This window comes from Ahaetulla prasina, chromosome 10, assembly GCF_028640845.1.
Source record: "Ahaetulla prasina isolate Xishuangbanna chromosome 10, ASM2864084v1, whole genome shotgun sequence".
Lineage (NCBI taxonomy): Eukaryota > Metazoa > Chordata > Lepidosauria > Squamata > Colubridae > Ahaetulla > Ahaetulla prasina.
Genome location: NC_080548.1, coordinates 4,407,128 through 4,418,431, shown reverse-complemented (window position 1 = coordinate 4,418,431; position 11,304 = coordinate 4,407,128). Strand labels below are relative to the sequence as shown.

General features: G+C 41.9%; 1 protein-coding gene across 1 annotated transcript; it reads right to left on the bottom strand.

Moving 5' to 3' along the window:
* Positions 1-159: 159 nt before the first annotated feature.
* EIF3I (eukaryotic translation initiation factor 3 subunit I) lies at positions 160-11,222 on the bottom strand. Its single transcript, XM_058195530.1, has 11 exons — positions 11,133-11,222; positions 8,212-8,304; positions 7,442-7,529; positions 6,834-6,899; positions 5,219-5,368; positions 5,005-5,132; positions 2,325-2,435; positions 1,540-1,629; positions 858-931; positions 577-669; positions 160-486 (listed from the first exon to the last, which is right to left on the bottom strand). The coding sequence occupies exons 1-11, from the start codon at positions 11,205-11,207 to the stop codon at positions 405-407; spliced, it is 1,050 nt and encodes a 349-aa protein (XP_058051513.1). The 5' UTR covers positions 11,208-11,222; the 3' UTR covers positions 160-404.
* Positions 11,223-11,304: the final 82 nt, after the last annotated feature.

The window sequence follows — 11,304 nt, the reverse complement described above, 5'->3', positions numbered from 1 at the left end:
ATCCTGGAATATGTATAACCTGGGCTTTACTTAGCAAAACCACCAATATGTAAACCCCTAATGATAACAATAAATTCTGAAGCCAACAAATCACACACGATGGAAACAGTATTAAAAAAATAGTAATCTACTTGTACCTAGCTGACAGATTCATACATATTTCTTTTCATGTTCGTAAAGGAAGAATTTATTATCCCTGCCTCACATTATAAATAGGGCAACTGCAGCTGTTCCAACAGTGTACAAGTAGAGAGATTCTCCCACAGAGAACCAGCAGCTGCAGCAGGTCATCCTCCGCTTCAGTTTGATTCTTGCCCTTAAGCATCACTCAGGACAAGCAAGATTTCCATCCTGCTGGAAGTGCAAAGACCGAAGACGCATCAGAGGACAAGGAAGTAGCCAGATCAAGCTTCAAACTCAAATTCAAAGTATTGGGGGTCAAAGTAATGGATGCGGACGTAGCCATCCTCTCCGCCACTGCTGTAACTAGAAGCAGAAAAAAAGGAGTGAAATTCCTGGCACACTTGGTCCCAGTCTTGGTGAAACTAAAGAGCCGGAAGTACCTATGACTCTTACCTCTTCCCATCAGGGTGGAAAGCAACGCTGTTAATTGGCCCAAAATGGCCTTTGACTCTTCCAAACTCTTCCTCAACACCCAGGTGGAAAAATCTAGAACCATAAGTAAGATACAAAGAGAGAGACACCATTAGAAAAAACACTGGGCAGCTCTTCATGGTAACTTGTTTGTAGGGGATGCCTTACATCTTTTGAAACCAGAGTTGGGTTTCATGGGAATGCAGTAGAGGAGGGTGAATCGATGCCACATCCCCCGTGACCAGAGGAGAAAACAAACTCACCTGGCCTCAAACTTTCCAATTCTGGTGGAGGTGGTTGTCACATCCATGGCTTCCTGTCCACCGCCTAACACCACCTGCCCGAAGAAAAATAAAAGGACAAGATCCAGTTTACATTCCTTTGATTAGGAGAGAATATGCCTACAGATCAGCTTAATGCCATGGCTTAAAATATGGTTGCTTCTCACTAAGGAAACTTTGCTCATTTGCTGAGTACAGAGCCCTGGCATTTGATCTCTCTCTGCTTTCCCATTTCCTGTACAGTGATCAGAGCCCAGAAGCTGCCAAGAAGCAAAGCATCCAAAAGCATCCAAAAGCAAACACATAGACACTAACATCTCACAGACCAGGGGTGAAATCTAGCAGGTTCTGACAGGTTCTGGAGAACCGGTAGCGAAAATTTTGAGCAGTTTGGAGAACTGGCAAATGCCACCTCTGGCTGGCCCCAGAGTGGGGTGGGAAAGGAGATTTTGCAGTATCCTTCCCCTACCACACCCACCAAGCCACACCACACCTGCCACACCCACAGAACCGGTAGTAAAAAATTTTGGATTTCTGTCACAGACAAACTTGCCTTTGTGAAGGACCCATACAAACCACACAACAGCCATACAATTCTCACCCTAAGATCTCACGAAAGGAAATATAAGGGGAAAACCCCCCAACACATTGCCCATCAACATACATGATCAAAGATGGGGGAAAGCGCTGCCGAGTTCACCGGCCGTTCTGTTCGGAATGTCTTTAGGTGGTCAAGATTTGTGGAATCGAAGAGCTGCAAGAGAAATAGATCTATCACGACTTTGGGGGAGGCACTAAATTTCCCCAGTATCATCTGAAAATGCCAATTACAGCATCAGTCCTAAGCAGCAAAGCACAGCTACTTCCCAGCGAACAACAGTTGTCCCAACAAAACATTGCTTGAAAGCTGAACAAGGCAACTAGAATAAGCCCAGGAGGTGAGAGTTGAAAAAGCTTCTTGTGGCTACTAATTTGTGTGCCGATGCTTACGATTTGTAAGAAAGATTTCAAAGAATAAGAACATCAAAGAAAATGCCCGTATGGCAATGAATGTTTTAGAGAAAGTTTATTAAGAAATTGTCTCCAACCAAGAGGCCCATCCTTAATTTGCCGACTGAGCTCTAACAACTCCTCTGAAATTTCAGTCATGAAAGGGGGAGTTTTGGGGGGCAGATTTTATGGCCCTGCCACCTCTCTTTCCTTCTCCACCTCCAGAGTTGCTCAGTTTAGGCATCAGCAAAGGAAGGTTAGATATTAATGAAAATTACCACCAAAGAGGGAAAAAATGATCTGACTGAGGTTAGAGCAAAAATTGTATTATCTCAAAACTTTTGCAAAAGTAATAGGAAGAGCTGGCTTGTCTAAGCAGCCTCTCTTCCTGGGGTTAATTGAAAAATGCAGGTCAACCCCTACCCTTTGCAGCCAAGCAGCAACAAAGCAGAGACTGACCTTGGCAGTGTTATCCTTGGAGGCAGTGACAAACATTGTCATATCTCTGGAAGTCTGGATGTCATTGATCTGTTTCGTATGTTCTTTGACGTTCATGAGGACCTCTCCTGACTAGAAGAGAAGAAAGGAAAGACATTGCTACTCTAACTTTGCTTGCTCTAGTTCAGTGATGGCTAACCTTTTTCTCGTTGTGTGCCAAAAGTGCGCCCGTGTGCCAGCACCCATGTAATGCACGTCACGCATGTGCGCACAACTCCCCACGCTCCCCCTGCCCATGTGCAGGCGACCCCCCCCACTCCCCCGTTTTGGGCCTAGCAGGCCTTTCTGCAGCCTCCTGGGCCCAAAAAGGGCCGTGGAGGTGGCAGGCTGCACCCTCCACCGCACCCTGTTTTGGGCCTAGCAGGCCTCCCTCCAACCTCCTGGGCCCAAAAATGGGCTGAGGGGGGGCATGTAGGACCCCAGCGCATGTGCACTAACCTCCCTGCGCATGCGCACGCCTCTCCCACATGCACCCCGCCCCCCCTCCATGTATCCCAAAAATCAGCTGGCCAGCGGGAGGTGTGCAGTACACGCGCGGTGGAGCTGAGCTGGGCAACGGGTCGCATGCCCGCAGAGGGCTCTGCGTGCCAGCTGTGGCACACGTGCCATAGGTTCGCCCTCACCGGACTAGTTGTTAAAACAACAGGCTAGAAAGCAGGAGATTGTGAGTTCTAGTCCCACCTTAGCCATGACAGCCGGCTGGGTAACTTTGAGCCAGTCACTCTCTCTCAGCCCAACCACCTCACAAGGTTGTTGTTGTGGGAAAAATAGGAGGAAGGAGTATTAGAAATGTTCACCACCTTGAGTTATTTATAAAAATAAAGGTGGGATATAAAATAAATATGAATATATGAATGATACAATTATAAAGTTACATATAGAATAATTAATTAATAATTAATAGATTACATTATTTCAGTCCTTCTAACTATCAGCCAGCAAGGACCACCAAAAGAGATGGTCTGAGGTCACATGAAATCACCACCCTGATGCTAAATTAAGCAGGGCAATAATAAAGCAAAGGGCCCACTGAGAATTTCTGGTTCAGTCCTTGAATCCCACTCGGGATACCCTGTTTCTCCCAAAATAAGACATCCCCTGATAATAAGCCCAATCGGGCTTTTGAACGCATGGCAAGAAGGCCAAGCGTTTATTTCAGGGTTCAACAAAAATATAAGACAGGGAAACACGGTGAATATCATCTAACATATCTAGACAAAAAAATAATAATGGCAGGATTATCATCCTCTTTTTGAAGAATACAGAAGACTCAGCTGAGAGATTGCCATCTTGCTTAAGGCAACAAAAGGCAAATCAAGTTACACTTAATAAAATAACAAAGTTGTAAGGAACCTTGGAGATCTTCTAGTCCAACCCCCTGCTCAAGCATGACACTCTATACCATTCTGGGCAAATGGGTACTTTTAGTTACTATTCTCCAGGAGTCAATTGGGTGTTCCCAAGAATAGCCCTGAAGGTAGAAGGCAGAAATTACAGAGAAATGAAGAAAACCAGCAGCTGCAAATGACACCCAATAATTTAATGACATCCAACGTCTTTTGAATCACAGGCAATCTTATCAAAATAGTATCAAAGACATGTTTGAACTTGAAAATGCCCTTTACCCCTGAAGCTTATTTAAACAAGATGGGTGGCCCAAGGAAGGGTCCCCTTTCAGAATTATGTCCCCCTTTGGTTTCAAGTTGGCTGGACTCATCAGTTAAGAGTTTAGGAATGGAAGATAAGATGACTGTGTCACCATTAATCACTAAGGGCTCTGCAAGGCTCTCATCTGCAGATCAATGCTCTGGTTAAAATTGGGCTTTAGAGAACAGATGAGTTAGTTGCTGGTGTACTACCCTCCTGACTACTTGGCAACATCCCTTCCTGATCTGCTGGATTTCATGACCAGAGACCCCCCAAGACTTTTACTACTTGGGAACTTCAACTTGCTGCCTAGTGATAGTTCAGGAGAACAATAGTCTGCATGGCAACTATTGACTTATTCCAGGTCAGGGAAAGCCTGATATATTCCAGTAGTTAAAATCTAAATCAGGACTGTCAAACTGGTAGCCCACAGGCCAGATGCATCACATGCAGGCCACCCCCACCCCAGCTCCGTGAATGGGAAAAATGTCACAAAACGTCATGTGTTGGCGATGTGACACCGTCATGTGTTGGCAATATAACGCCGCAAGTTTGACACCCGTGGTCTAAATCTATCTTTTGTCTATGTGACTGCACAAGTTGCACTGGTTACCAATAAATTTCACCAACAGATTTAAAGGGTCATCACCCAATAATACCGTTTATGGCACAGAGCAAGAGACCACCTATCTGCTATGGTTTCTGCTCTCGAGATCGGATAGAGTTGGTGAACTTAGGTCCCCTTGATCGATCTACTGCGACCCAAAGAGCATGTTTTTTTCTCTGTTGTTGTGGTGGCTGCCTTCTGGAATGATCTCCCACAAAGAGTCATTTGGCTATGACCCTGCTGATGTTTCAGAAGTCTTTAAAAATGTACCTGCCCTCGCAGACTTTGGGATAGGGTGACTGTGGGGCCCCACTTTTTTGTAATTGATGTTAGGACACAACATCAAATACAATGGGACACAAATACCCTTTATGAATCCATACTAACCTTTGCACTGAACTGATTCAACTCCCCATTCTCATGCCCAACAATGATGAATTCTCCAAGGGGACCCCAAACTGCACTGGTAATTTTGGACTCGCTGCAGGGGATCTTCATGTAAGGTTCATTGTCCTCTGAAGATAAAAGGGAAAAAAATTCTTTAACACCAACTTTGAGGAAGGACAATATCCCCACTCTAACCTACACCTGAAGGTCTCACCAAGCTGGCTGGAGTCTCGAAGGTCGAAGAAGCTCACAAAACATTGGTAGCCCATTTGCTTATCTGTGGAAAACATGATGATATTCCCTCCAAAGTCAAAACCACAAGTCCTCACAGCTGAGTTGGTCTTGACTAAAGCAAGTTGTTTTCCTAAAGAGGGGATGAAATACAAGCAGTAAGTACAATTTGAGAGACCCACTGCTCCCTCAAACTCAGAAATATCTCCTCCAAGGGTCTCTAAAGCTTAAGGTCTACAGAAAGTGTCTGCACACAACCTACATATCCTAGTCAGCTACAGAGATGCGTGCACACAACTTCCAAAGTATGAACAGGGTTGCTTTTTAAGGACTGAGCATGTTATGCAAACCCAGCTTGTTTGACTTCATTTATAGTTCATGATTATGAGATTCATGAAAATGAATTTTAATTCTGTAATCAGATTGAAATGTGTTAGGCATATCCAGCCAGAATGAGATTCGCTATGCCTGCTACTGACGTCGCTTGGAATTAGAAAAGTGGGAGTCCAAACACTGAGATCACATGCCTTTAAAGCAACTTTCCTCATCACCAGACAATTCTTCACCCCAGGTACATTTAGATTCATCAACAGACTGCACAAAAGGATGCCTTCAAATATATCTCAGATTCTTAGACCTAATCCTATTCCTGAGTGGATTCAGAAAAACCTCTAAAACCTGAGGGTATGGGTCTCAATAGCCCATTATCGCTTTAACTGGAAGAGGAGATAGCGTTCCTAATATTTTCATGATGAGGGAAAAACCAAGAACTTTTTAACCAATTGCTGGAAAAACCACCAGCAGCAGATAAGAGAAAGTGCAATAAAAATGCAAATAATTCTCAATTTATAATCATTTGTTTAGCAACTATTTGGAGTTTGGCACTAAAAATGTGCTTTATGACCAGTCATAAATTGCACTCACAATTATTGCAGCGTCCCCATAACATTTGGGGGCTTGGCAATCAGGATGTTATTTATGACGGTTGCGGTATCCTGGGTTCATGAGATCACCATTTGCCACTTTCCCAGCTGGTTCCCAACAATCAAGGTCAATGGGGGAAACTGGATTAACAACAACTGCAATGCTTAACCATGGCAAAAAGGTAAAATTGTCACTTAACTGCCTTGCTGAGGAACAGAAATTCTAGCCCCAACTGTGATTGTAAGTCAAGGACTACCTGTACTGTAAAAAGGCAAGTGCAGCAAGAAAAACCAAGCCCTGCAACATTGCATTAGCACAAAAGCAAAGAGGGCTATTTTTCACTCAGTGAGATCAGCATGCTCATTCCCCACTCGTCATGCTCAATAGCAATAGCACTTATATACTGCTTCATAGTGATTTACAGCCCTCTCTAAGCTGTTCACAGTGTCAGCATATTGCCCCCAACAATCTGGGTAGAAGCCAATTCAGGTGAGACCTCCCCCCCCCCATTACAACTTGTAAAAATGTTTACACATGAATCCTAATGTTGACATGAGTTTCCAGATGCAAATTCTGGGAAAGCAGTCAAACCCCATTCTCCTCTCTCCTAACATTAGATTTTTCATCCTGCATAATCAGAACATTCTTCCTACTATTCATACATTGACATTCACCTGTTTCACAGTCCCAGAGCCGACAACTGTTGTCTGCTGAGCCGGTCAAGACATGTTTTGTGTCCCCTGAAGAGAGCAGTCAAGGAGCCACACAAAATACATAATGAGGAGCAGCAGGAAACAGAAATGAACTACTGCATGGTTTTAAAATAAGAACCCTGCAAATTAGATACACATACGCTACTAAAACTTTGTAACCTTTAACTGAGAAAAACAGTGCAGTGTAGAGCAGAACTTTTTCAACCAAGGAAACTCAAACTTACAGAATGCTTCCAAAAGCCACAATTCTTGTGAAATTGACCTTTGGCAAATTATGTTATGAAATAAATATTATCATATTACATTTTATTTCAGAATGCAAAATGAAATAAAACAATTCCTGTAACTATGTTATACAGTTCAAAATGAGTTACTTCCAAGACATTAAAGAATCTGGTAGGAAAATATCTCTGAAAATAATGACACAATGATTCATGGTGTGTGTGGGGGTGAAAGAAGTGGGGTGAGTGGGGGAGAGACAGGCAGCAGGATCAGCTCCAATATATACATGAGTTATTTTCAAGCAACTTTGAAAAAATGTGATTTTGTACACTAAAACCAAAGGATACAATCAGCGTCCACACACCAAACTGCACCAGTATGGCCACTGTATGTGCCAAGTCTCTCACCATTGACAGAGTACCAAACATTAACAATCTGATAAACGAAAAATAAGGTAAATTTAATAAAACCATAATATTAAAACTGCTACATAACAACAACTTTCTGATTAAATATTTTGACTAGTCAATAACTTACAAACAAGATAAACTGACTTGGAATTGATTATATAACACACTGACTAAAATTAAGAAAGTAGCAAATTAATTAACGATGAATGAAGAAGAATCATTAACAAAACTAAATCCATTGACAACAGGTTTCACAAACCCTTGATTATTAACTCTTGGATATTACAGGTTGTAAAGAATATTGTGAAGACCATTCTGACTAGATTTTAATAGACTGTAGTGACCAATATTCACTGAAATAAAACAAAATAAAACCTTTAACTGTGGCTGACAGACTCGCCCTACAAACAGCTGTGTTCTTCTACCACAGAATTTTTTAAATTTTCTTTCAAAGACAATCATATGTATCATATGCACCTTTCTTTAGGGTGAGAAAGATTTAAAAATCAGGGTGCCCAAGTTTCATGAAACACAAAAGATACAGATCCATTGTTGGCATATAGGATGCAACTGATTTTGAAGTAAAATGTGCCTATTTTTCTTCCTTCCCTTTTTCTTTCCTATCTATTAGGATAGTAGGAAGAGATACTGTTAGGCTAACTGAAAAAAAACCACATAAATAAGGTAACCATTCAATGATAACATACCGGATCTTTTGCTACTGTAAAAAGCAAATCACCTTCCCGATTATACTTGATCTGAGTAATTGACCTCTCGTGGCCTTGCAACAAAATAGGTTTCTGTAAAGAGAAAATTTTAAACAAGATGTTAACACTACTTACTTGCCAATGACAATGTTAGAAAATATACTTGTCATTTATAATGCTGCAGCCGCTATTCAGCTGTGAAAAGATGGATAAAATAACTGGGCAGCAGAATTGAAATTCCAGGTGTTGGTTTTAAGGGGTGAAACCGGTGACAATTACATTTCTTCTATAAGAAAATAACAAAGAAATAAAATGAAAAGACAGCCAAATTTAAAGATGTACTGTTGTTGTTTTTTTGATTAACGATCCTGTAATCCCTTGCAGTCACCTGACTCGGGGTGAAGTTGGGTGACTGAATGGAGCTGAGCATTTGTTAGCCACCTGCCCTTCCTATTGCCTACATGGCATCTGCAGCAGATTGAACTCAGAGCTTCCTGATCGTGAGGCAAGAGTTCCACCTCCAGGCCACCTTGCCACTCTAAAGATGTACTGTAATATCTTACATTTATTTATTTCAAGCATGAAGATGTGTAGGTAGGTGCTGGGGCAGGTGAGAAAAGTTGAGATCAGCCAAGTTTAAAAGAAAAACTAAGTATCCCTTAAGAGGTTTAACAACTGAGAAATCAAACTGACATTACATTCACTGTGAACTTAATGGGATTTACTTCCTAGTAAATAGGCCCAGAATTACAATTTGAGTATAATGACCTTCTATTTTCGTGCTGATTCTTTCCCCAGTAATAGGAATGAGCTGCCCAGGATACTTCTAGTAGAATAGAATAGAATAGAATAGAATAGAATTTTATTGGCCAAGTGTGATTGGACACACAAGGAATTTGTCTTGGTGCAGATGCTCTCAGTGTACATAAAAGAAAAGATACGTTCATCAAGGTACAACATTTACAACACAATTGATGATCATATATCAATATAAATCATAAGGATTGCCAGCAACAAGTTATAGTCATACAGTCATAAGTGGAAAGAGATTGGTGATGGGAACTATGAAACGATTAATAGTAGTGCAGATTCAGTAAATAGTCTGACAGTGTTGAGGGAATTATTTGTTTAGCAGAGTGATGGCCTTCGGGAAAAAACTGTTCTTGTGTCTAGTTGTTCTGGTGTGCAGTGCTCTATAGCGTCGTTTTGAGGGTAGGAGTTGAAACAGTTTATGTCCAGGATCGAGGGATCTGCAAATATTTTCACGGCCCTCTTCTTGATTCGTGCAGTATACAGGTCCTCAATGGAAGGCAAGTTGGTAGCAATTATTTTTTCTGCAGTTCTAATTATCCTCTGAAGTTTCTTGTTGGGTTGCAGAACCGAACCAGACAGTTATAGAGGTGCAAATGACAGACTCAATAATTCCTCTGTAGAATTGGATCAGCAGCTCCTTGGGCAGTTTGAGCTTACTGAGTTGGCGCAGAAAGAACATTCTTTGTTGTCCTTTTTTAATGATGTTTTGATGTTAGCTGTCCATTTGAGATCTTGCGATATGATAGAACCCAGAAATTTGAAGGTTTCTACTGTTGATACTGTGTTGTCAAGTATTGTGAGAGGTGGAAGTATGGAAGGGTTTTCCTAAAGTCTACCACCATTTCTACGGTTTTGAGTGTGTTCAGTTCCAGATTGTTTTGGTTGCACCACAAGGCTAGTCGTTCGACCTCTCGTCTATATGCGGATTCGTCATTGTCTCGAATGAGACCAATCACTGTTGTGTCATCTGCGAACTTCAGTAGCTTAACAAATGGATCATTGGAGATGCAGTCATTGGTATACAGAGAGAAGTGGGGAGAGCACACAGCCTTGGGGGGGCCCTGTGCTAATTGTACAGGTATTTGATGTGATCTTGCTTAGCTTCACCTGCTGCTTCCTGTTTGTTAGGAAGCTTGTGATCCACTTACAAGTCTGTTCCGGTACCTGTAGCTGGTTTAGCTTAGTTAGAAGAATGTCTGGAATGATGGTATTGAATGCTGAACTAAAGTCTACAAAAAGGACCCTTGCATAGGTCTTTGGAGACTCAAGATGTTGTAGGATGTAGTGCAGAGCCATATTAACAGCATCATCTGTTGATCTATTTGCTCGGTATGCAAATTGCAAGGGGTCTAAGAGCGGATTCGTGATGGTTTTCAGGTAGGAAAGCACTAGCCTTTCAAAGGTTTTCATGACTACAGATGTTAGAGCAACTGGTCTGTAGTCATTCAGTTCCTTGATGGTGGGCTTCTTCGGCACTGGGATGATGGTAGAGCGTTTGAAGCAAGAAGGAACATAGCACATCTCTAGTGATTTATTGAAAATGTGGGTGAAGATGGGGGCCAATTGGTCAGCACAGACTTTTAAGCAAGAAGGAGTAGTAGTAGAACATTTAGGTTCATTATTTTTGTTATTTCTTTGAGCTATTAATTAGGATACAAAACAAATCCACAAATAATCTTTTAGGCTGCCGTTTTATTGCTTTCTTAAGCCGTGAATCTTGCTATTCTGTTTTCTATTGTTATGCATTAGTTTTATTGGGGCAGCTTTTTTAAAATTTTATTTTACTGCAAGCTCCTCTGAATCGAAGCACAGGAACGATGCTTATAAAAATATCGATTTAGCCCCAAAGTGAAACGTTCCTTCTTTTAGGGAATCTTCTTCTCGTCCTGATTATACTGGAAGAGGCGCCACTGAGTTCAACCGGAGTAACTTCCCCGCAGACCCTGTGAGATCTTTTCCTAATAACTTTTTGAGCCCAGAAAAACTAGAGGGCTCACCTCCCATCCCAATGGAAATCGACCAACGTCTGAATTAATTATCTGACTTAACTACTTAATCTAGTTAACTATTTATTCGCATTAAGGAATCCAAGAGACGCAGAGACTCACCATGGCTGCAGAAACAACGCCGGCAGCAGGAGCGGAAGGTACAAAGAACCATTTCCGGGGTGAGACCAAAAGCATCGCTTCCGGGTCATGGCGAAAGGAAGTGGCCCTGCAAGGCCTAGAGAAGAGAAAAGAGAACCGTATTGGGTATACCTTCACTTCTGGTGCTGTTCAG